The sequence below is a fragment of the Neolamprologus multifasciatus genome, chromosome 8 (genome assembly GCF_963576455.1).
Source record: "Neolamprologus multifasciatus chromosome 8, fNeoMul1.2, whole genome shotgun sequence".
Taxonomy (NCBI): Eukaryota; Metazoa; Chordata; class Actinopteri; order Cichliformes; family Cichlidae; genus Neolamprologus; species Neolamprologus multifasciatus.
This window is the reverse complement of record NC_140446.1, coordinates 3895131-3918353: the sequence shown is the minus strand read 5'-3', so window position 1 is coordinate 3918353 and position 23223 is coordinate 3895131. Positions and strand designations below refer to the sequence as shown.

Sequence of the window (23223 nt, the reverse complement as noted above, 5' to 3'; positions counted from 1 at the left end):
TAGAGCCGGATCCTTATCGCGAGCCGTGGGTGGGGTTTTTTTTTCCTTCTTTCTCTCGCACTTTTTTCCTCTTCACTCCGCATGTGAGCCTTGTGCTTTGCACAACTATTTTCAGTTGTGGATGATAAAGGATTCAGAAAGTTTATTCATGCAGACCCATATGACAGAGAATGTGCATCTTCTTTTTGTTTTCAGATTTTAATTTATATTTAATTGTGTTATGGTTTGCAGTGTTTTGTGTTGTTTCACTTTAAATTTGTTTAAAAAGAAAAAACTGAAAATTTAAATAGTTAAAAGTTGAACTGTAAATAGTTGGATTTTGTATTATATGATTTATTTATTACATTTTATGTGAAGTGAATAAATAAAAGTATATTTACGGTGGCCCCTAGAGACAAAGCATGTACAAATTTCAAAACACGTACGAACTCTGAAGCGCGTACAAACTCCAAAACACGTAAAAACTCCAAAGTACGTAAAAACTCTGAAGCACGTAAAAACTCCAAAACACGTAAAAACTCAGAAGCACGTAAAAACTCCAAAACACGTAAAAACTCAGAAGCACGTAAAAACTCCATAGCATGTACAAACTCCAAAACACGTAAAAACTCCAAAACACGTAAAGACTCAGAAGCACGTAAAAACTCCATTCTGGGACTTGAGAAGAAATTTGAAACACAACTGGAAGATATCAAAGAACAAAACAGACAGAGTGCAGCTTTGGTCGCCAGTTTGGCTAAGGCTGTAGAGTTTAACACTGCATAGATGGTCGATTGTAAAATGAAAGTTGCTCAATTGGAAAATGCGAATGAACAGCTGCTTAAAGAAAATGACGATTTGATTTTTTTTTTTTAATTTAGAAAAGAGTAGCCAAAAATAAATTTTATATCTTCCTTCTTAATTGATGGCATTGAATGTGACGACTCTAAAATTTTGCAAGATGAAGTTTATACATTGTATTCCAATCTATATTCCTCACAGTTCTCCCAAGCAGACTGTGATGTCTGTTTTGAGCAAATAAATAATTTAATCCCTCAAATTGATGAATCATTTAAGGAATTTTGTGAATCTGATTTTAGAATTGAAGAGTTAGATGCATCTGTTAAGAAAATGGCGTTTAATAAATCCCCTGGTCCAGATGGGCTTAAAGTTAATTTCTTCAATTTTTCAGGGAAGATTTAAGGGAAATTTTATTTAAAGCTATATTGGTTTTAAATAAAGCCAATATAGCTTTAATAAAAACAACCCAATACATTTAATCTTATGTAAGCAGTATATACATGAATGTCAATTTTTTTAAGACCAAACCAACCTTAGTTCACTGGAAGAATGACTTAAACCTGTTTATTAAATCCTTGACTTTGATTAAAAAGAAAAAGGCTACATATTTTGCTTCCTTTTTGGAAGATTTTGATTTATTGAATTAATACTTTGATAATTTCCTGTATTTCACGTGGGTTAAAAAAGATATATTAAATATCTTTTTTTATGCTTTTTAAAGAACATATTTTAACATTGGACTCGACAAATAAATCCTCGCTAACAAAAAAGGCACTTCAAGCGCCAAATTGCTTTATATTTCTTCACTTAAATATACAGGCAGCAAGTAGGGGTGACATGGGCCCCAAGTTTGAGGTATTATGCCTTAAACTGGACTAATCAACATAAGGATGGAAACCACTGTGGAACTTTTTCAGTAAGCTGAGTTTTGTACGTGTTTTGTAAGTTAATCAGTAAATTAACACCAATAGCTAGTTAACCCTAGCAATTCACACAACAACTGGGTGTTGGGTAACTATGATGTTTTTATTTTAGAAAATAGTCCGTACACATGAATTAATGTACTTTAATATAAAAATGGAGATGCTACAACCTCAAAAGTGTGGTTGCCTCTAGATTTAAAAAGAAAAATAAGGTCTAGTAGTTTCACTACATAAAGAATAAATGCAAAATTTAAAAAGAACTGTTATAGCTGGATATATCGACGACTTATTCAATTATATGAAATATTATGGCTTAGTCTAATCAAAGAAAGGTTACTGGGGCACTTTGTCTTTGGTAAAATAATGGGACAAGTTTATTCTTGGACTCAGCAGTAAAAACAGACCAACAAGTGTCATGAAGATCTCAGACTTAGAGTATGGACTGGTGTTGCTCTGTTTTTATCAAAAGGATAAACCTATTAAAATGCCATCAAAATCCTTCCAGTCCTGATGTCGAGCACTCTTTTTCACTACTGTGTTGTTGTTGTTGTTGTTGACAGACTCTAAGAACAGGATAGCTAAAAGAAAGGCCAGTCCTGAAAGGAAGACCCCCGTAAAAAGGAGGAGGGTCACTGAGCAGGCTGCTCTTGTTTAAGTTGACTCCTTTCATTAATAAATCTTGTAAATAGTTCAAGCGATTGCACATGAATTAAGGTACTTTAATATAAAAATGGAAGGTGATACAACCTCAAAAGTGTGGTTGCCTCTGGATTTAAAAAGAGAAATAAGGTCTAGTAGTTTCACTATATAAAGAATAAATGAGAACTGTTATAGCTGGATATATTGACGACTTATTCAATTATATGAAATATTATGGCTTCGTGTGCCACAGCGTTTCTCTTTAAACTACATGGGAACACGTTTATTGGCAGTCAGTGATGAGTTTATTTTGAAAGCTCACTTACAGAACTCGCTTAAACAGCTTAGAAAAGACAAGCACACACATTTGAAGAAATATTCACTACATTTTCCTGTTTAAAACATTTTTCAATTAAGATGAACAAGGAAACGAGAAAAAATACAAGTCCAGCAGATAAAGATCCAGGAGATCAAAGTAAGTAAACAAATACATCAAATCTGTGTAAAATCCCCCAAATAACAGAATCTACATTTCTAAAAATGTTGACACTCTGTGTAAAAATGAATCATTTGAATCCTGTGTTTGAGTGAAAATAGCAGAAATACAACATGTCTGATCAAAGAAAGGTTACTGGGGCACTTTGTCTTTGGTAAAATAATGGGACAAGTTTATTCTTGGACTCAGCAGTAAAAACAGACCAACAAGTGTCATGAAGATCTAAGACTTAGTAGACCTAGTATGGACTGGTGTTGCTCTGTTTGTTATCAAAAGGATAAACTTGTTATTAGAATTTAACCAATCCTCATTAAAATGCCATCAAAACCCTTCCAGTCCTGATGTCGAGCACTCTTTTTCACTACTGTGTTGTTGTTGTTGACAGACTCTAAGAACAGGATGGCTAAAATAAAGGCCAGTCCTGAAAGGAAGACCCCCGTAAAAAGGAGGAGGGTCACTGAGCAGGCTGCTCCTTCCACCAGCTCAGACACTCATGAGGTCAAAGGAGTGAAGCGTAAGGTCCAGCAAGATGCAGCTGGCACAACCAGTCCAGCAAAGAAGCCTAAACTTGCTGAGCCTATGAGCGGTGACAAGGAGCAAGCGTCTTCCTCCTTTGACGCTGGTAACGGTAGACTAATTAGTTGAGTGATGGGTAGATTAAGGAGATGAAGGAGATATTTGTGTCTATGATCTAATGAGCTGATGTGCTTTTGGTGTTTTCCACATCTGCAGTCAAAGCACAAATGGGTGCATGAAAGATGGCAGGAGGAAGTCTGCAGGAGACAGCAAAGAGCCACCCAAGAGAAAGAAAAGGGACAAAACCAAACACAGCGCCCAAAATTCAGCAGCTGACCAGAGACGTAAGTAGCAGGCAGCTTGGCTTTTATACTCAGGTGAAGAGCAAAATGAACATTTAGGCTACAGCAGAGAGTCATTTGTGTCGCAGCTGTAGTAAAACAACATGTGTGTTTGTCTTTTCAGGTGAATTCCAGGCCAGATACGTGCAGGAGCACCATCTTGGAGGAGGCGGCTGTGGAGCAGTGTTTGCTGGCTACTGGATAACAGATCATTGCCCAGTAAGTGTTCAGATGGTGGGAGTAAGACAGGCAGTAACGCAGATAACGAATAATATCGTAAGCTGAGACGTGTGCTGTTTCACACCTTTAGTGATGTCATACGGAGGAAATGCTCACCAATGCTCTGTGTCTTTTAGGTAGCCATCAAACACATCCCAAAGGACAGAATCCCCATCAAAGTGACGGTAAGTGTGCAACACTTGAACTGTTTTTACATTCCTGGACTGAGTGCAGCGTTCACCTGTGGAACGTCTCTTCCTCATCATCCACTTTGTTGGAATATATCAGGGTGAAAACGGGAAGCGGGTCTCGGTGGAAGTGGCCATTATGCTGAAGCTTGCAGCTGAAGTCGATGGACCAGTCAGCACCCGTGTCTCTGCTGGACTGGTTTGACCTCGGCACAGAGCTGATCCTGGTGCTGGAGAGACCTGTCCCCGCTGTGGACCTGCATGATTACATAACAGAAAATGGAGGATGTTTAGTTTACGCTGGGGGACCTCCGGCTTCACTCCTGGCTCAGATAAACTAGTCTCTCTCACACACAGACACACACTTCATATCTTATCATATAAGTGTGATACATTACCTAACTTTCTTTTTATTGACTTTTTTACAGGAAAAGATTGTTTTTAGTTTTTTTGGCCTATTTTTTTTTGCTATCCTGGAGTTCCTGTAACCCCCCCCCAGCCATCCCAGGAAAGGTGATCTCTCTTTGAATGGGCTTTCCCGAGGTTTCTTCCCATCAATCTGGCCCCCCGGGGAGTTTTTCCTCGTTTTCATAGAGAGCTTGGGCTGGGTCAGGAGCTCCATCAAAATTGGCCTAATTTGATTAGTTAAATGTAATAAAATACTTTAATGTAATCAAATAAAATTTAGTAAAAATCTGAACATTTAATTTCCATCAAAATAAAACTTGTTAAATTCAACTTTGGTGAGAATACTCTTTTATTACCATTTCAAGGATTGTTTTTTACCCAAAAAAGAAGAAAACTTAAAATTAATCAGGTTAAAGTATAACTACCGGCCTGCATTTACCAGTAAATACAAACTCTCCACAAGTACCACTTAACTCAGGTTTCCCACGGCACCTGTGCAGAGTTTCTGTTTATGACCGTGCTCTTGTTTAAGTTGACTCCTCTCATTAATAAATCTTGTAAATAGTTCAAGCGATTGCACATGAATTAAGGTACTTTAATATAAAAATGGAAGGTGATACAACCTCAAAAGTGTGGTTGCCTCTGGATTTAAAAAGAGAAATAAGGTCTAGTAGTTGTTTTTTTTAAAAAACAAATAACTGTTACAGCTATATATGTCGACTTATGCTAAGTTAACCTGGCCTAAGAGCCTCACAGAGCTCTCAGTCTTCTCCAGTTTTGCCCCCGAAAGTGGTAAAAAATTATTTTTAATAGATCCTGATTACATAAAAACAGGTTTTATGGTTCGCCCTCATTGGCACTGATTTATTATTTCCATCAGTGAATGAGAAATGAAGACGCTGAAACAGCCTCAATGAGGCTTTTCACTTCTATGTATAGCTGATTCGACCCACCAACAGCAGCGAGGACTGGAGTGACAGTAACCCACTGACGTGCGAGGAAACTTTCTGCACAGCCTCACAATTGGTCGACCTCTGATTCCATTCACGTGTTGCCAGGGAGAGCGACCCTCCACCCAAATCACACACATAGCGCACTCCCTCCTATGGTATTTTACTAATTCACACAGGAATGCACCGTCCAGTTGTCAAGGGACAGAAGAAACTGAGCTTTTTTTACAAGTGTCACTTCAAATATGTTATGCAATCATTCTTTAACTCTATACACAAACAGATATCAGTGTGTGTGTGTATATGTAAGGACATCACATCAACAATAGGGTTCAATTTATCAACAATTTGATTTTGTCTGTCACCAAATAACAAGATGAGCCTCAATTTGATCCTTACGTTTATACAAAGTATGATTTCTTTTTCACCTTTTCAGCAAATTAACTCCAAGGTTGTGTATACAGGTGGGAGGAGAGTTCGTATGCATAACTGTACAAAACAATAATTACACAATTCTTCACAGCATCTTAATATGTGCATTATTTACACAACATCTCTATTTAATTATTAAATCATCATCAGTACCTTTATTATGAAACTGCTGATTAATTTGCATGGTTTTCTTCACCACAATACACAAAAGATTTTAAGTTTATTGTATTTGTACAGCTCCAATTCACCACAACAGACACCTCGGGGTACTTTATATTGCAAGGTAACAACCCTGAGATATATGAGTGAAATGTCCAACAAACAGACGATCCCCTGCGAGCACGACTTGGTAATGGTGGAGAGGAAGAACTCCCATTTAACAGGAAGAAACTTTCAGCAGAATCAGGTGAGGGGAGGGGCAGGTTTCTATGTGGTCTCAGGTCTCAGTGCATCATGGGAAACCCACAGCAGCATATCAATGAGGTCGCCTGAAATCACCCGATCCACCCCTCAATGAAACCAGTTATAGGCCCCACATATGGGTGGGCTGAAATTTGGCGTTTTATTTTGATTTTTTTCCAGCATTTTTGAGCCCTCACAACTTCTTAAGCACAGGGGACATGTTTCTATTGCTGGAAAACAATGCTTCTCTTGCTCTACATCTTCTTTATTGAAAATAAGAGCCGTCATACTGAGGCTTAGAGCTGAGCAGTGGGGATTTGGCTTTAAACTGTGACACTTGGAGTGGGTTTAAAGACCCAAGTGTCATCGAGGACACTTACGGAATCCATGAAGTGTGTTTGAGGCTGGTGTGGGCGAGTGGGTGGGCCCGGGTGACAGAGGTGCAAGAGCTCGTAACTCACACACATGGTCAGCCAATCAGCAGGGCCTGTGGGGGCAGAAAGCCGGTAAGTTACACTTGGAAACTAACAAACACATAATAACACAGAACGGACAGACGGCAGAAGACAGAAGGAGTCACGAGAGGAAAGCTCGATCTCTTCTGCAGGATTTCAGCTGAACCCGAGACCAGCTGACTGAGCTCCTAAGGTAATGTGCTCTGCTGTGACTGGATGTTTGAGTCAGACTTTGCTGAGCTGGAGGTGTCCTCACTGTCAGGTCACAGAGTAAGAAGGACGTTCGAGGCTGATGGAAAGTTTAGTGAAACTTGCAGCATTTCCAGAGTCTAACATGTCGATTTGCATGTCCTGAAAGTCTGATTGGCTCTTAGATGAAGCTCATCTGTAGATAAAGCCTGGTTAATTCCATATTATCAAAGTAAAGCTCTTCAGGTATCCATTCACGCAGGCTCTGTGCGAGCACTTCCAGGACAAGTGCGGCCTCTGTGAGTGGGAAGAGTGTCTGTTTTGGTCCCCCTGTATTCGCTGTCAACATGGCGAGCCCTGAGCAAGAGAGACTTTGACAGCTGGACAGCCTCAGTGGAAGGCACGCAACCGCCCCTCTGTGCGCTATTTATATTCACCTTTCCAGGCTTACAACCGGTGTCCCTTCATTCACACCCCGCCACGGCAAATGCCACCACATTAAAGTGCTTGTCAGCTACAAATCAGTGGTTTCTACTACGGCTGAATTAATCAGGGTTCTTGTGTTGCAGGAACCTAAAAGTAAAGCATAAATGATTATTTTAGGCTCAATTACTGCCTGATATTACAACCCGGTATTTGTCATATCATATCTGCCATATCTTGTGTAAATATGACAAAACTAGGGTTGTATAATTAAGGATATAAGAATGAAATAGTTTTCCTGCTTAACATAAAAATGTAGGATTAAATAATTAATGAAAAAATAAAACATATACACATATTTCTTCATACATATTTCTCAGTGGTTCCAACTGTTGAAATAAAAACAGAAAAAATATCCAACATCACACATTTCCATACAGTATTCCTGATCATTTTATGAACTCCTGGCTTTAGATGATGATTCATTTGTTTTACAAAAAACCGAATGGATCCATCTGCACACTAGGGAAAGAAATGAGCTGAGCAGCACCTAAAAAATCTGATCTATAGTGACCCCAAGTGGTTAAACTCCTTACCTGTGCAGGTGTTGTCCCTAAACAGTCGGTTATAACGAAAAAGCAAACTCAGTCTATTATTTTGTTCTTGTATAAAATTAAAGCAGATTTAGGGATAAGTATTTGCATCTGCTGCTGCTCAAAAAGCTCACATATTAGTTTTCTTAGACAGGCCTACTGATCATAAAATGCTTCTAACCTTGTTAGAAGTCTTTTTAAAGTACTCTAACTTATTAGCAGCCAAGCAAGAAAAATATCTCCCCATTCACTACAAGGGTTGGAGACCAAATTATATTTAAATATTCAGGATGAAACCTGCTAACTTTGGTTATTCTCAGACATTTTATCGCCAAGAAAAAACAAATGTATCCATCCTTTATCCACGCACACGGTCTCTTAACATTATTCTACATAGTGCAAACCCACACCTTTAAAGTACTAAAAGAACAGGGTCCATTCTGTGTGGCCAAGTTATCCACACCAGGGTTTTTAGTAAGATCTGACTTCAAAATACTCCGTATGAAACTTACTGGTTTGGTTTCTCTTCTTTTAAACATATTTTTCCATCTCCTTCTCTCCTCCAGTTCTAGATGCCGACCGACAGCGACAGAGACATGGCCATACCTCGGTTGTTTAACTCCAGCACACCCTTCGTCATCGTGGCCGACGGATCCGAGATCTCGTTTCTCACCAAAGTGGACGACGATCAGGGATGCGAGGAGGAGAAAGACTCGCTGGTCCAAGCCATCGGCCCCCACCTGAGTCGAGTGATGCAGCGCGGCACAGCCAAGCATGTTGTCACACGGGGGCGTGAAGTTTCCGAGGAGAATCCGTGTGTTTCTATAGTCGCGCAGGCTGAGCGTAAGTAAGACTGAGATCAGATCTTAACAGGACTGTTTTACATCGTTTTCCTTTTTGTCTTAGCTACTTGCATCCTTTTATTATTTTGGTTTAAAAAACACACAATGAAAGCACATGTAGATCCAGCACAAGTTTCCAGTCTATCATGGGGCTGCACAAGACTTAATGCAAGCCCTGAGGGGCCAAAAAACTTCATGTCAGCACAAGATGAGTACTTAAAACAGCGCAAATAATGTATAAAGTAAGAAATAAATTGCTTCCAAAAGAAATCTGTAAATTGTTCATAGAAAGAGAAGGTGGGTATAACTTAAGAGGGAAATGGAATTTAAAAATACAAAGTGCTAGAACAACTTTAAGAACTATGTCTATCTCAATTGCAGGAGTTAAATTATGGAACAGTCTAACAGAAGAAATAAAAGAAAGTAAAAACATAAACCAGTTTAAAGTAAAATATAAAAACCTAATTTTAAATAAGTATAAGAATGAAGAAAACGGGGTTAACCCAGGACGGTAATGTTGCTGGTAATGGTGTTGTGGTTCTTTTTTGGTTTGTTTGTTTTTCCATAACTTGTGTATCTGCAAATATACACATTCTGTATTTTTCATGTTAAAGAAACTATACTGTGGTGGGGCTTGCTAATTTCTTGATTTTGATTTATGTATGTTTTGTTTTGCTTTAGTTTTGTTTCATATGTTGTTTGTTTAATTTAAGACAAAAAAAAAATTAAATGAAGTAAAACTTGAGGGGGTAGGGACAAATAAGTGAATACTTCTGCCTACTCCTTTTCAAACAAATAATGGAATGATATTTTGTAATGATTGTGAAGGCACGTGTTTGAAATGTTTGAAATAAAAATGAACTGAACTGAACTTCTTTTAATCAAAGGGCTTTGATCTTGCTTTTAGAGAGTAACGACTAAAACAGGCTTAAAGGTTTTCAATGATCTATAATTGTTTTGAGTTGTACATCAGCACTTTTCAGGTTTGCAGAACAGCTGCTTATGCAACCGAAGATCACTAATGTTCACTACCAAGTAGGTGTATTAAAGAAATGGTGCATTAGCTCCTGTTGTGCAAAATAACATAATAGCAGCTAAAAGCTTCCAGAGAGGAATGCAGAAAAAGTGAAGACAACATTTTTACTGTTACACCTCTGAATGGAAGCATGCAGTTGTAGCACATGGACCAGAACTTTAATCCACAACGAGACTTCTCTAACTCGAACTCCTACTGTTTCTCTGTCCCAGGAGAAGACTTCCAGGAGTTCAGCCCGACCAACACTCAGTGCCCCTACTCTCAGTCTCGCCTCCTCCAAAAGCACAGGTAAAGAACACAACACACATTACCTGTGCACAGGCTTAAATGCCCTCCATGGCCAAAAATATAGGATACAGGTATTATATGGCTTCCATTTAGCTTGTACGTGAAGGTTCAGGGTTCTTTATGTGCTCATGACCAGCTACATATTTGTATTCATAGATGGTAACAAGGTTTTAGCTGTGCTTTTTCTGTGTGCATGAGACAACGACCTCTTCCTGCACTTTAAATAACTCATGTGCTCCAAACAACATCGTGATCAGTTGGATTTTAAAGAAAGCATTAAGCGTTCTGTGTGAGAAACCAAATTTTCATACTTCTTCTCATTTGCAGGACTCTCGGTAAGGAAGCCGCCTTTGTGAGCGACTCAGATGATGAGAACTTTGAAACAGCCACCAAATTCCCGCGCTACCACCTCCAGAGAAAACAGCGCCGGAAAACCAGAACCACACAGAGCCTGGAGGAAGGGGAGGAGCCTCCTATCATCCAGGGTCTGTGGGTGCAGGAGATTGATTGGCTGAAATCAGCAGACAGAGAGACGACTTCATCAGCTGAAATCATACCTCCTCCTCCTCAGTTTACTGACTCGGCCTCAGACCCCTGCAGAGACTCGTGCATGTGTGACAGCTGCAGCTGCGCAGACGTTTGTGACTGCGTGAGGAGATCAGAGGAGGCGTCGCCGTCAGAGGACCAACGCAGATCTGTAGATACAGAAGACACATCCAGCACCGACCACAGAGGAGGCTCGGGCTCGGATACCGACTCTGTTCGCACTCACGAAAGTGACTCAGACTCGTCTTATGACGTCGATGTCGGCACACAAGGCATCATGTCGACCTTTGACCTCATGTATGTGTCTGGATTTACCCCTTCCTCCAATGCAGGATGGAATTCTGACTCTAGAGGAAGTGTGCAAAACCCACTGGGAAATTCAGAGTATTCCCACAGCCTCAGCACTGAGAATACATCCCAGTGTTCCTTTGGGTTTGATGACATGAGTGACGCAGTTTTAGATGAGCTGAGGGGCAAAGTGGCGCACATACCAAAGCTGCTTGTTTCAGCTTTCTGCAGAGATTTCATCAAACGGATCCTAAACAGCTGGAAAACATCGAAACCTGCAAATGAAGGACTCATATTTCATGACGTAAGACATTCACATCCAGTCCATCCACACTGTTTTTGTTTATGGACAGTAGACAGCAGAAGCAGTAGTATTCAGGTAGTGAACGGGCCAATCACAGTCGCTGCATCAGTGCAGCATTTGGTTCAGCTTCTAAGGAGATGCACATCACGTTACCTCGTAGCGTTTCTCAAGGACTCGAATTTAAGTAAAAATTTCACTTTAACCAACAATAATGAATAACAATGTTTTTAATTCATAATTTAGTAAAAAATAAATGAAGTGTAAAAATCTGTGACATCTAAAACTCTGAATGCAGACTTTTCACCACATAAAGGTGGAAACTTTTACTTCGTGTACAAGATGTGAATGTTTAGAAGCTAAAGACACATTTAAAATACAAAAACGGTTATGAACCATAAGAAATCAATAAATCAATCAAAAAATAAAAATAAATAAGGCAACTTACTGTTAGCAGTTCTCCAAATGGAGAAACCTTTGCTGAAGAGCGGCCTCTGCACCAGCGGGAACAACGCCAGGATGAAGAACTGTTAGCAGTAACTTGGTCTAGATTTGAATACTGGTGGTGAGGTGGGTGAAGTGGCCTGAAGCGAAGGCTCATCTAGGATTTCAGCGCTTAAATGAGGAAGACTGGCTGTAAAAGGTTTTTTTTTATGGGGGATTTAACTCGTTTTCTTTTTTCTCTCTTTGTTTCATCAAGCATCTCCAGCCCAGCAGTTGTCAGTACAGAGAGGGAGAGGAATACTTTGTCCTTCATCACATCCAGAATGGATCATATGGTGACGTGTTCTGCGTTCGTGACAGAAGCACCGGCTTCAAATGTGCTGCCAAGAGGGTAAGCCAAGTCGCTGAGTCAGTCATTACAATCCAGATGTGCTCCACCCGGGAGGTTTAAACTCCCGAGAGCTGACATGCTGATTTTATTTAAACTGATTTCTGTTATTTAGCTCATTGTTGACCGTTCTTCTCAGATTCCACTGAGTCATTTCAGCAGCGAGGAGGTGAGCACATGGAGTGCTCTGAACTCTCCTCGAGTCGTGGAGCTCTTTGGAGCTGTGAGGGAGGGGCTTAACGTCGTTCTCCTCATGGACCTGAAGCCAGGTAACCTAACTACACGCTACAAACTGCATAAAAACCATCTGAGCAGTCTGAGAGAGTAATCATACTCTCCCAAACCCCATCAGCTTGTTTAGCCCAGCTTCTAAAGGAGATGAACTGCCTACCTGAAGATCTGGCCCTGCATTACCTTCATCAAACACTGGGGGCGCTAGAACACCTACACCAGAGAAGGGTGGTTCATTTGGATGTCAAAGGTATGTGTTCTTTTTTATTTTTATAATATGTAGAAATTAAGAGAATTCAAACCTTCTGGACATTTTAGAGTGACCAGTGTGGTCCTAATCATTTTATATATGCGATAAATCAAATGTGCAGGTGTATGCGGATGTATTCAGGCATTTTACTCAAGGAAGTAAAAAAATATCAGCAAATACTCTTAAAAATAATCATTAAAAGAAAACACTGAGAAGCAGGAGCTATAAGCGTCTTTGCATCATTCACTGAGTAGATAAAAACAATAATGATGTCATGCTTTATTTTTAGGCAGTGCATTTTATAGCAAATTTTTTTTCTTAATTTATAGAAGTTGCTAAAAAATAAAGGACACGAGTATATAGGTAGTACTAGGGATGCACCGATACCGATACTGTAAAATGTGTGTGTACTCATACTCGTAAAAGTTAACCGATACCATGAACCGATACCAACTTTCTGTTGTAGTTTTTTAGATTGGCCACTAGGGAGCTAATTATTATTTTATTTATTATTTATTTAATAATAATTATTTTGTTTGTTTGTTTACAATATGGACACTCTGCAATAATTTAAAAATTTATTTTATTCGCAAACCTAATTTGTATTTATTTTATTCCAAACAGAAGTGTTTATTTATTATTCTGAAAGCTCGAGACAGTGCCAATAGTTCAGTGATATTTTGTAAAATTACAATGTGGAGACTCTGCAATAATTTAACAGAAGTGCTTATTTTTCACTTGAAATTTTTTTGTGGTCATTTTTATTAAGATTTTATTTTTTATCGGCAGGGAATATAATAAAACCTGTCTTCCAATTCATTGTATTTGTGTGTGTGTGTGTGGTAGAAGTATCGTTTTTTGTACTCTGTATCGGCAAGTACTCAGATCCAAGTATCGGCATCGTATCGGTTTGAAAAAATTGGTATCGTTGCATCCCTAGGTAGTACTTTTATCTTTAGTTCATTATACACATTATTTAGGCTCATTTTGACTTTAACTTGCAATGGAGACTTTTACTTGTTTTGGAGTATCTTTCTACTGAGATAAGACGTGCTGGACTCTACCCCGAGTTTTTTGGGTGCCACCAAAGTACCTTTGCAGAGATTTTATATAATCAGTAGAACATACAGAGAAAAGAGCTCAGCGAAGCCTCAAGCTGGTGGTTGTGCCGTCAGCTAACATCTCCTGTGATGGTACCTGATCCTAAAGGGACACCTCGCCCCTAAACCCTCGGTAATCCCTGCTCATACGATTGAGCAGGAGGGGTTTGCTCACATTAGGCCCCTCTATTGTGCTCTGAGCTCATGTCTGAAAGCTTCGCTCATCATACATCCGTCAAATTACCCACTCTCGTCATATCAGATAGCACAAAGTTCCTGTGCTTTTTTTGTAGATGGTACCTCATCCTACCTCGAGATGGCCGTTCATGCTTTAGCCCCCCATGCACCCATCACTCTTACAGCCTCTGACAGCCTCCTGCTTCTCAGTCAGCTGTTTCATAATGAGCACCCAATGAAAACAAGCTGTCCCACTGAATCCTGCGTGTTGATCTTATTCCAGTTGACAATGTGCTGCTGTCTGCAGACTGCAGAGACACATTCCTCTGTGACTTTGGTCTCTCAGAGACTTTAGATGACAGTGGGTGGAGCACCAAGAATTTCAGGGGTAAGTTTGATCCTCAAAAGTCTGAAATAAACTATGTTGCAGTTTACAGATGACTAACATTTTGGTTCAAACACCAAATTAGATTAAAACACATACATATGTATCACAGCAAACTGTCAGTCTTTTTAAAATCTACTTGTGAAATGATCTACTGCTTAGGCTCCCATAAATACACAATAAGGAGTTTGCAATGAATAAATCTGCCTTTCACCATCATCTTTCAACCTTTAAACATTCATATCTTTCAAAGATAGCATGCAATACTCTTAGCCTACCGTGTTAGCATTCAAAGATTTGCAACAGTCTTCCCAGTATTTGATTATTAACCACAACGCTGGACATATTTTGACCTCTACGTCGTTGCGAGTGGCTTTTTGAGTTTTAAGACTTTCAATTCATTTAACGTTTGTGAATGTAGGAGCTGCATTCCCCGGCACAGAGACCCACATGGCCCCTGAGGTGGCACGAGGGGATCAACTCTGCGCCAAGGCGGATGTGTGGAGCAGCTGTTGTATGCTACTGCACATGCTCAATGGATGCCAGCCGTGGATACGTTACTATTCCCATCCGCTGTGTCTCCAGGTAAAAATCTCTTATTTGCTGTTTGTGGAAAATCAGACAGTTACAGGCTGAATGGGACAAAACCACACTTGCGTATTCATCTGTTTTAGATTGTCAATGAGCCTCCGCCTCTGTGGGAGGTGCCATCCAAGTGTAACAACTTCACAGCTAAAGTGTTCAGGGCCGGACTCCAGAAGGACCCCGAAAGAAGAGCGTCAGCGACTGAGCTCAGGAAGAAAACCACCAAGGCCCTCAGAGCAGGTCGATGCGCCTTATGATCATTTAAGTGTGTGCAGTTTATATTACATTAGAGTTGTGAGAGCAGTTTAATGAGTTTAAATCACGATTCAAGCATTCAAAGCCTTTAGAGAAAAGCTGCATGTAATCACCAAACAAATCAAATTAGCCAAAATAAAGCCCATCTTATCAAAACAGCTTTTTCAGACAGTAATCCAGTAATCCATGCCTTTGTTACATGTAGGCTGGATTATTGTAACGCACTTTATTGTGGGGTTAGTGATGCATCAGGCGTCTGCAGGTTGTGCAAAATGCTGCAGCACGTCTTTTAACTGGAACAAAGAAGTCTGAGCACATTACCCCCATTTTAATTTCACTCCACTGGCTACCTGTACATTTTAGGATTGTTTTTAAAATTCTCTCATTAGTTTTGTTACGGATTCAAAATATTGGAGATGGATACAAGAGGAAAACCACAATAACAACACTGGTCCGGCCGGATTGAGTCAAACGATGATTTTAATGTACCATACCATACCACCTTTATTTATAAAGCACTTTAACATAAAACCAGAGTTCACAAAGTGCTGTACATGCTAATAGCATAAGTAAAGAAAATTAAAATGAGATAAGATAAAATAAAATAAATAACTAAAAAACTAAAATAAATTGAAACATGTTAAAACAAATTGAGTCAACCCCCTTAAACAGTGCCAAAGGCTTCAGCGAATAAATATGTTTTAAGAAGACTTTTAAACTCAGAAAGAGAAGAGGCCTGTCTAACGTGCAAGAGCAGATCATTCCACAACTTTGGAGCAGCTGCAGCAAAAGCACGATCACCTTTAATTTTATACTTAGTTTTCGGAGCAGCTGCAGCAAAAGCACGATCACCTTTAATTTTATACTTAGTTTTCGGTACCTTAAGGAGCTGCTGATTGGCGGACCTAAGGGAACGGGCAGGTGTATATGGTTGTAGTAGCTCCGAGAGGGGGGGGAGGGGGGCAGGCCTTTAAGAGATTTAAAAGCAAATAAGAGAATTTTAAAAACAATCCTAAAATGTACAGGTAGCCAGTGGAGTGAAATTAAAATGGGGGTAATGTGCTCAGACTTCTTTGTTCCAGTTAAAAGACGTGCTGCAGCATTTTGCACAACCTGCAGGCGCCTAATGGACGCATCGCTAACCCCACAATAAAGTGCGTTACAATAATCCAGCCTAGAAGTAACAAAGGCATGGATTACTGTCTCAAAATGCTGTTTCGATAAGATAGGCTTTATTTTGGCTAATTCCCTCAAATGAAAAAAGCTAGATCTTACAACAGCTCTGACCTGGCTTTCAAATTTAAGATTTGCCTCTATTTTAACTCCCAGATTAGTGATGACTGGTTTAACATACTGTGCCAGCGAACCAAGATCTATAATAGTGGCCTCAGAAGCGCCACCAAAAACCATCACTTCTGTTTTCTGTTCATTAAAATGTAAAAGGTTCAAAGCCATCCAGGCCCTTATTTCATCAAGCATCGGAGCAGCGGGTCTACTGAGAAGCCATTTATCTTTTTAAGTGGGAAATAAATCTGGGAGTCATCGGCATAGCAGTGGAAAGAAATGTGCACGCGTGGGAGATGGACACTGTGCGCAGACAGCATCAGATCTCAAAATGGTGGAGCATTGATCAAACTCTTATAGCCTCTAGTGGCCCCCACCTAATCATAAAAGCCTAAACATTCACATTCTTTCTCTCACACGGCGCCTAAGCTACGACCTTGGCTCCCTGTTTATCTGCTCCTGCTGAGATGGGGCAGTATGCTCTGTTCTCTTCTAATCAGACAAATAAGGCGATGACTTTCTGCAAACAGTATTTCTTATAACTCACAGTATAATGCATCATAAAACAATATCATTCATTCACAATAAGTCAGCAGCAGTCTAATGTAATGCAAATCAGTTTAACAAATGTAATAGTTATCACCTTCTTCTAATTCAGGAGAATAATGCAAACGAAAACTACATAATAATTCACAATCTTTAATTAGGGGTCTAACATGGTCTCCTTAAAACATATTTATTCGCTGAAGCCTTTGGCACTGTTCAAGGGGGTTGACTCAATTTTTGACTCAACATGTTTTATTTTATTTGAGTTATTTAGTTATTTATTTGATCTTATTTGATCTTATTTTTATTTTATTTTTACTTTGCTTATGCTATTTGCATGTACAGCACTTTGTGAACTCTGGTTTTATGTTAAAGTGCTTTATAAATAAAGATGGTAAAACAAATAAAACAGATTATATAATATGTCCTGAGGAAAATAAAATAGGACCTGTATCCAAATCCACTTTTTGCCAAAGAAGGGACTCTTTGTCTATAGATGCCAAGTATTTTAAGCATATTGTGACACTGCAAATTATTTTCTCCACAGTTGGAGGTCTGAGTTCTTGGTCCATGAAAAGCGCCTGTGAAAAACGGTATCATGTCCAGAACCAGAATGAAGACGCTCGCTGCTCTTTGTCCCATCAGATTCAGAATAAACCATCACATACTGGCTCAGCACCTGCTATGTACTGGGTGAGCCCCTGGAGAACTGCGGCAGTAGACGAGGACAGCAACGACTGGTCAGAAGGAAACTCAGACAAAGAATCTGAGTTGGAGACATTTTGCTTCACTGGGGAGTGGGACTCTGAGCCAAAACCACTGCAGGATGATTACATCACTAATGACAAAGACTGGAAGACTGGGTCTGATTCAGAGGTAGATATATACATGGCGGAGGACGAATATATTCAGGAGAAGTGGCTGAAAACTGACAAGGACTATGAGGGGGATTGGGAAGAGGAAGGAGATGAAGAGGAGGAGGAAGAGTGGGATTCTACTGAGTCCACGGAGTATCTTCGTGCTCTCCGAGGCCTTTTCCCTTTACTGCAAAAAAGTCACCAGATAGAAGAGAATTCATGGGGATCAGAAGCAGAGCTGGAATACCTCAGAGATGGTGAGTCATAAAACAACTCAGTGGAGCATTACTAAAGCCCCGAATCATATTATTATTATAAATGTGGCTCAGATGAGCTTACAGAGCTCTTTGTTCTTTTAAATGGGACATATTATCCTCTTTCTGTTATTCTGTCATTTATTTGCAGTTACAATGATGGACGCTCGTATTAAACACAGCGAGCTAATTTAAAAAAAGAAGTCTGTTTATGTAAACCTAATCCAAAAATTCCAGCTTCAGACTGCAATAAACATTTTTCTTCTTGGTTCTGCATGATGTCACAGAGACAAGATATCCCTAATATGGTCATTTCAGGCACACATACCATACCATACCAGCTTTATTTATAAAGCACTTTAACATAAAACCAGAGTTCACAAAGTGCTGTACATGCTAATAGCATAAGTAAAGAAAAATTAAAATGAACTAAACTAAAAAACTAAAATAAATTGAAACATGTTAAAACAAATTGAGTCAACCCCTCTAATCAATGCCAAAGGCTTCAGTCGGAGGTCCAACAGTTTTTGGTGATTGTACATTAAAAGAGAGTTGACTCTAGCAATAAAAAACAACACAAGCAAACACAACAGAGGAAGAGCCAGACGGCGAGCCACACACACTGGCACCATCTTGAAATCCTGACATCCACATGATCTTCAAATGTTTTGTTTATGGGCACAGCTAATCGAACAAAGTCGGTTTAAAGGGACTGGAGCTAACTTGGCTTGTTTCAGACAAGGTTGTCAAAGCCTCATCAATGTCCGCTAATAACAGAAACCTTTAACATGTTGTCCTTTACTAGATGTGACTAAAGGTACCAGAATCAAGACCCCGTCCCCTGAACCTCGAGATGAACCACCATCCTGCTTCAGCTGCTCTGACACGTCGCAGATAGATGCCTCAGAGAAGGTGAGTACCCGTGCACGAGGGATGTAGCCAACCTTGACGTCACTTACTGGTTTGCAAAGTCTTGTGTTTGGAATTCGAACCGAGTGCTTTCGCCTTCGCCATCTTAGCGTTTAGAAACCAGACATGACGAGAGTCTGACAGTCAAACTGAGAGACGTGTGGCTCATACTGCACCAGCTTTTTAATCACAAGCAAAAGTGCAGCCTGCTTTGCTTAAGGCACTTCTTCACCGGCTTGAATTTTGAGACTGTTGCGCTACGTTTATGTACAAAATAAAATCCTCCACAAAAGAAAATCTTCTTTCTTATTTTTAGGACTCTGATCACTCGTCTGATGACCTCAGCTCTGGCATCTTTTCCTCCTGCAACAGTCAGACTGACGCGTGCTTGGAGTGGTTAGCTTTAGCCAATCGGCCGTCCTCACAGTGCTTTGAGGGTAAGACGGCACCTCTGTGCTGATCGAGGGCTGTTGGCAGAATTTTTCTAATGCTCTGACATTTGCAGGTATTGATATCTGGATAGAGGACCCCGAGGGCAAGTGTTTGAGGATACGCGAACGTAGGCGGATCAAAGTGGGCCATGTTGCCATAGGCATTAGTGATCAGGTATGAGAGAGTTTTAAGATGTCCAGAAACCTTTTAGCCATCAGACCGAGGTTTCTGTTTTGTTTCCTCAAAGTGTATTTTGGTTTGCTTTTTTTCTCTTTTCTTATTTCCGGAACAGAAAGTGAAATGTCCCGAAGTACAGTTAGAGAACAAAATTGGGGAAGTTTAGATTTAAATCTGTAACTATCTAATGAAAGAACAAATATACTAAATTATCATTACAACTTGAGCATTAACCCTTTGCAAATACATCTGACACCCAATCAGCCAGAATCCATATGAATAATTACACCTGTCGCTCAGATCTCAGGGAAAGCCTTCACTTTGGAGACTCTGGACAGGAAGACGGTGTCCTTTGAACGAGAGATCAGAGAGTCGGGTCTGTGGCTTCGCTGTGTTCCTGCTCCTGACAGATGCCAGCACTGGAGGTGGAGAGTCCGAGACGGCAAGCTCGAACTTCGAGAATGAGACGGATATTTTCTGTTCTCTGTTGTTGTTTTGGTCTTTTGCACTAATTTAATTTGTTTTTTCCATTGGGAAAAGATTTTAAGCACTTTAAAACTTTTCTCAGTGCATTTACACATAGCTCAATATATATAATCCATTTTGACAGAAAAATGGGCAAAAAAGCTTAAACAGAGGAAAAACAAAGATACCAACCAAGCACTTTATTAGGAACACCACACGCCCTCTCTTTGCTACCCAACAACCTCAGTTTACTTCCTGTGTTGCCAGAGTTGTTCTTCTGGATTCAGACTTGCTGGTTAGGACGACGACGTAGGTCGTCTGAATTCAGTCTCATATGTATAAAACCACATTTAAGATGAAGGAACCATTATAAGAAGACTCCTTCCAGTGGGACTGGTGGTTGTTGGTAATATGCTGGCAGAAAGAGACCAAGAAAACATTCCCCATGTTATCCCACTGACACCAGCAGCCTGGGCAGGTCATGCTGATTTTGACCTACCATTTACATGGCGATAGATCCTCGCTGCATTTCTGCTATCTGGGCTGTATGTGATAATCTCACCATCCTGTGTTTAGATTAGATTACATGTTTTTAAATCCATTGAATCACATTATTAACAGCCGTCTGAGACTCCATATTCCTGCAGATCCACCAAGGCTGAAAATTCCCTCCATGCCACACATGAACTGAGCATGAACAGGATCCGTTTTTTGTTTTGTTTTGAGGAATTTTTATGTATTTTTGTAGCTGTAACACAAAATATCCAATCCTTCAAACAATGGTCCAGATCCAGACCTGAAATGACGACCACTTTGAGGTTGTGCAAAGTCCCACAGCTGGTAAAGATGCACAAACAAACCGAATCAATTGCAAAAATAAACTGTAATTTGTACCTAATAACTAGTTACATGTCCGTTACCTTACCGAACCCCGGTACTTAGCTTATACCGCTGTGTTAAACCAATGTCATAACCTACACCCAGCCTGAGCCGCTCCCTACCAGAAATCCAACAACACATTGTAGGAATCCAGACCTCAGCCCCTGTGTTAGGTCTGTAGCGTGAACGCATTATATTGATGAGCACAGGAGTAATATTTCTGCAAAATAAAATGTAAGAGGGATTTATTGTACCTAGCTTACTCAACATGCAAATGCAACAGCTAACATGTGGAGATATGTTGTTTTCCTCGTTTTAATAACTGTTAGTTTTGTCATGCTCACCTCTTTCCTTCATTTCAGCAAAGTGTTGTTCACATCTAAACGTTGAGCTCTGACAGGATCATCTCTGTTTTCACTGGTGTTAGCAGAGCAAAGCAGAGGAACGAGAATAAAAGCAAACATTATGGTCCCATTATGGTCAACCATTCAGCACAGCACTGTAAATGAAGCTTCAGTTTCTGCTGCACTGGTGCCACGTGATTGGCTAACTGAATAACTACTATCACAAGCAGGTGTTCCTAATAAAGTGCTACTTGAGTGTACAAATAAAATGCTGATTTTCAGGTTAAACTGTTTCTATGTGTTTTAAGTAAGGATACAAGTAGTTTACACTCCAAGGTTGTAAATGTGCTTGAATAAGAAATGGTGGTAGGGCTGTAATAGGTTGTGACATCTGTATTTTTTATTTTGTGTGTTAAGATTGTTTCCCTCTTTCCGTTCTCCTGCTTTTTTTCCTTTTATGGATCATAGGAACAAAAAAAAAATCCGTTCTCTGTATCTTTGTTTACTTTCTGATGTGGAAGAAAGAGTTTGTCATGTCATCTGTTTCATTTAGAGTTTAAATGGCATGAAGCTCCTTAAAATGATGTGTGTTTTCCACAATATACAACAAGGCTGGAATCTCTTGGTACTTGAATGTGACTTACATTTTATATTCTAATAAAAAATGACTCAGAGGCACAAAAGTTGCTGTCTTCTGCTCATTTCCAGCTATTGCCTTTCCCAGTGGTTTCTGACTTGGTGTCATTTGAGAAAGACCAGGATTAGACCTGCTGCACACTGTAAACATTTACAGCACTGATAAAGAGGCCCAGCCCTATAAAAAGAGATGCTGTTAAACACGTGAGGAGGAAGGTGTATGAAAACAGCCTGATCCTGTTCATTCATTAATTGTAATATAGGTATTGATCTTATACAAATTGTTTTTGTACAGTCTAAACTGTATTTGATAAATATTAAATATCAAAATGTTTCTGTCTGGCCATGAAATATACACTTTTGTATTATTTGTATTTGAAATAGTTCAACTAGAGGTTCCCACTGAAGAGAGATTCATGTTATTAAATGAAAAGTAACTGTACATGCAACACTCTTTATGACTATAGCAACTAGCTGGTGGCGTGGTGTTAAATGTTGGTTGACATTACTAATTAACAGACTTTCTACCCTAAGGTTAGCTGATGATCTCACTGTTAATGCTGTGAACAGAAGAGTGGTATTCAGACAAGGTTCACATGAACAAGCACAGCCATCTTTAAACTTTTTGCGGAAAATTCAAACTGACTCACTGATGTAAAGGTCACTACAAAGTCCCAATTTTTAGTTATGTTACAAACCCCTTAAACTACGAATAAAAGAGGCTCAATAATTTATTATTAGACTTTTTTTTTAATGTATTGCTACTGTAAGGCCCACAAAGTGCAAAAAGATATATGCACCTTTCAGTTTAGTTGACATGGAAGCGCCTTAAATATGCATTCTTTCTAATGACCAGCAGGGGGCGACTCCTTTGAATGCAAACACAGTTTTTCCTTCCTTGTCTGTGCCCTCAGTGAAGTCTTAGCTGGTTGTGCTATGTGCTTATGAGCACAATCAGCTAATTTTAAGTCATACTGAAAAACAACATGAAGTTTCCTCTTTGGCTCATGACTTGTTAATCATAAGATGGCAATTGTTGGCCTGTGGTGTCCACTTTTTTCAAAATACCAAGATGGCAACAGTAAAAACAAAACACTCATCTTGAGTCACCAGCGCTTCACTAGCCAATGGGTGATTACGATGACTACACCCATCTTTTATATACAGTCTACAATAAGACCTCACATTTCCAGCTTGGTGTTTGAGGAATGTGAAGCTTCTGAGTTTTCTTTAAACATTCCTCCAATAGCAAACACAGCCAATAATAATTGCTGCTGACAAGTGGGATTAATTACCATTCTAAAAGAAAAACCATAAATGATTAAAGACAGTGGTTGTGAGACCTGCAGACAATGAATTTATTCATGATA

At 39.6% G+C, this 23223-nt stretch overlaps 1 protein-coding gene across 1 annotated transcript; it reads left to right on the top strand.

Annotated features, from left to right (window-relative positions):
* Nucleotides 1–5322: 5322 nt before the first annotated feature.
* On the top strand, nucleotides 5323–22736 carry map3k14b (mitogen-activated protein kinase kinase kinase 14b). Its single transcript, XM_085171186.1, has 15 exons — nucleotides 5323–6942; nucleotides 8521–8797; nucleotides 10045–10120; nucleotides 10448–11258; nucleotides 11956–12090; nucleotides 12227–12356; nucleotides 12440–12568; nucleotides 14129–14233; nucleotides 14652–14815; nucleotides 14905–15055; nucleotides 17448–18014; nucleotides 18817–18923; nucleotides 19237–19357; nucleotides 19426–19526; nucleotides 19830–22736. Exons 2-15 carry the CDS (start codon nucleotides 8527–8529, stop codon nucleotides 19992–19994), a joined length of 3033 nt encoding a protein of 1010 aa, XP_085027312.1. The 5' UTR covers nucleotides 5323–6942; nucleotides 8521–8526; the 3' UTR covers nucleotides 19995–22736.
* The last annotated feature ends 487 nt before the right edge of the window (nucleotides 22737–23223 follow it).

Bases quoted from the DNA above. Each gene is read 5' to 3' on its own strand.
- map3k14b (XM_085171186.1), top strand. From the start codon at position 8,527: ATGCCGACCGACAGCGACAGAGACATGGCCATACCTCGGTTGTTTAAC. The intron at 14,816-14,904 runs GTAAAAATCTCT...CATCTGTTTTAG, and splicing joins CCCATCCGCTGTGTCTCCAG to ATTGTCAATGAGCCTCCGCC. The intron at 19,527-19,829 runs GTATGAGAGAGT...CCTGTCGCTCAG, and splicing joins CCATAGGCATTAGTGATCAG to ATCTCAGGGAAAGCCTTCAC.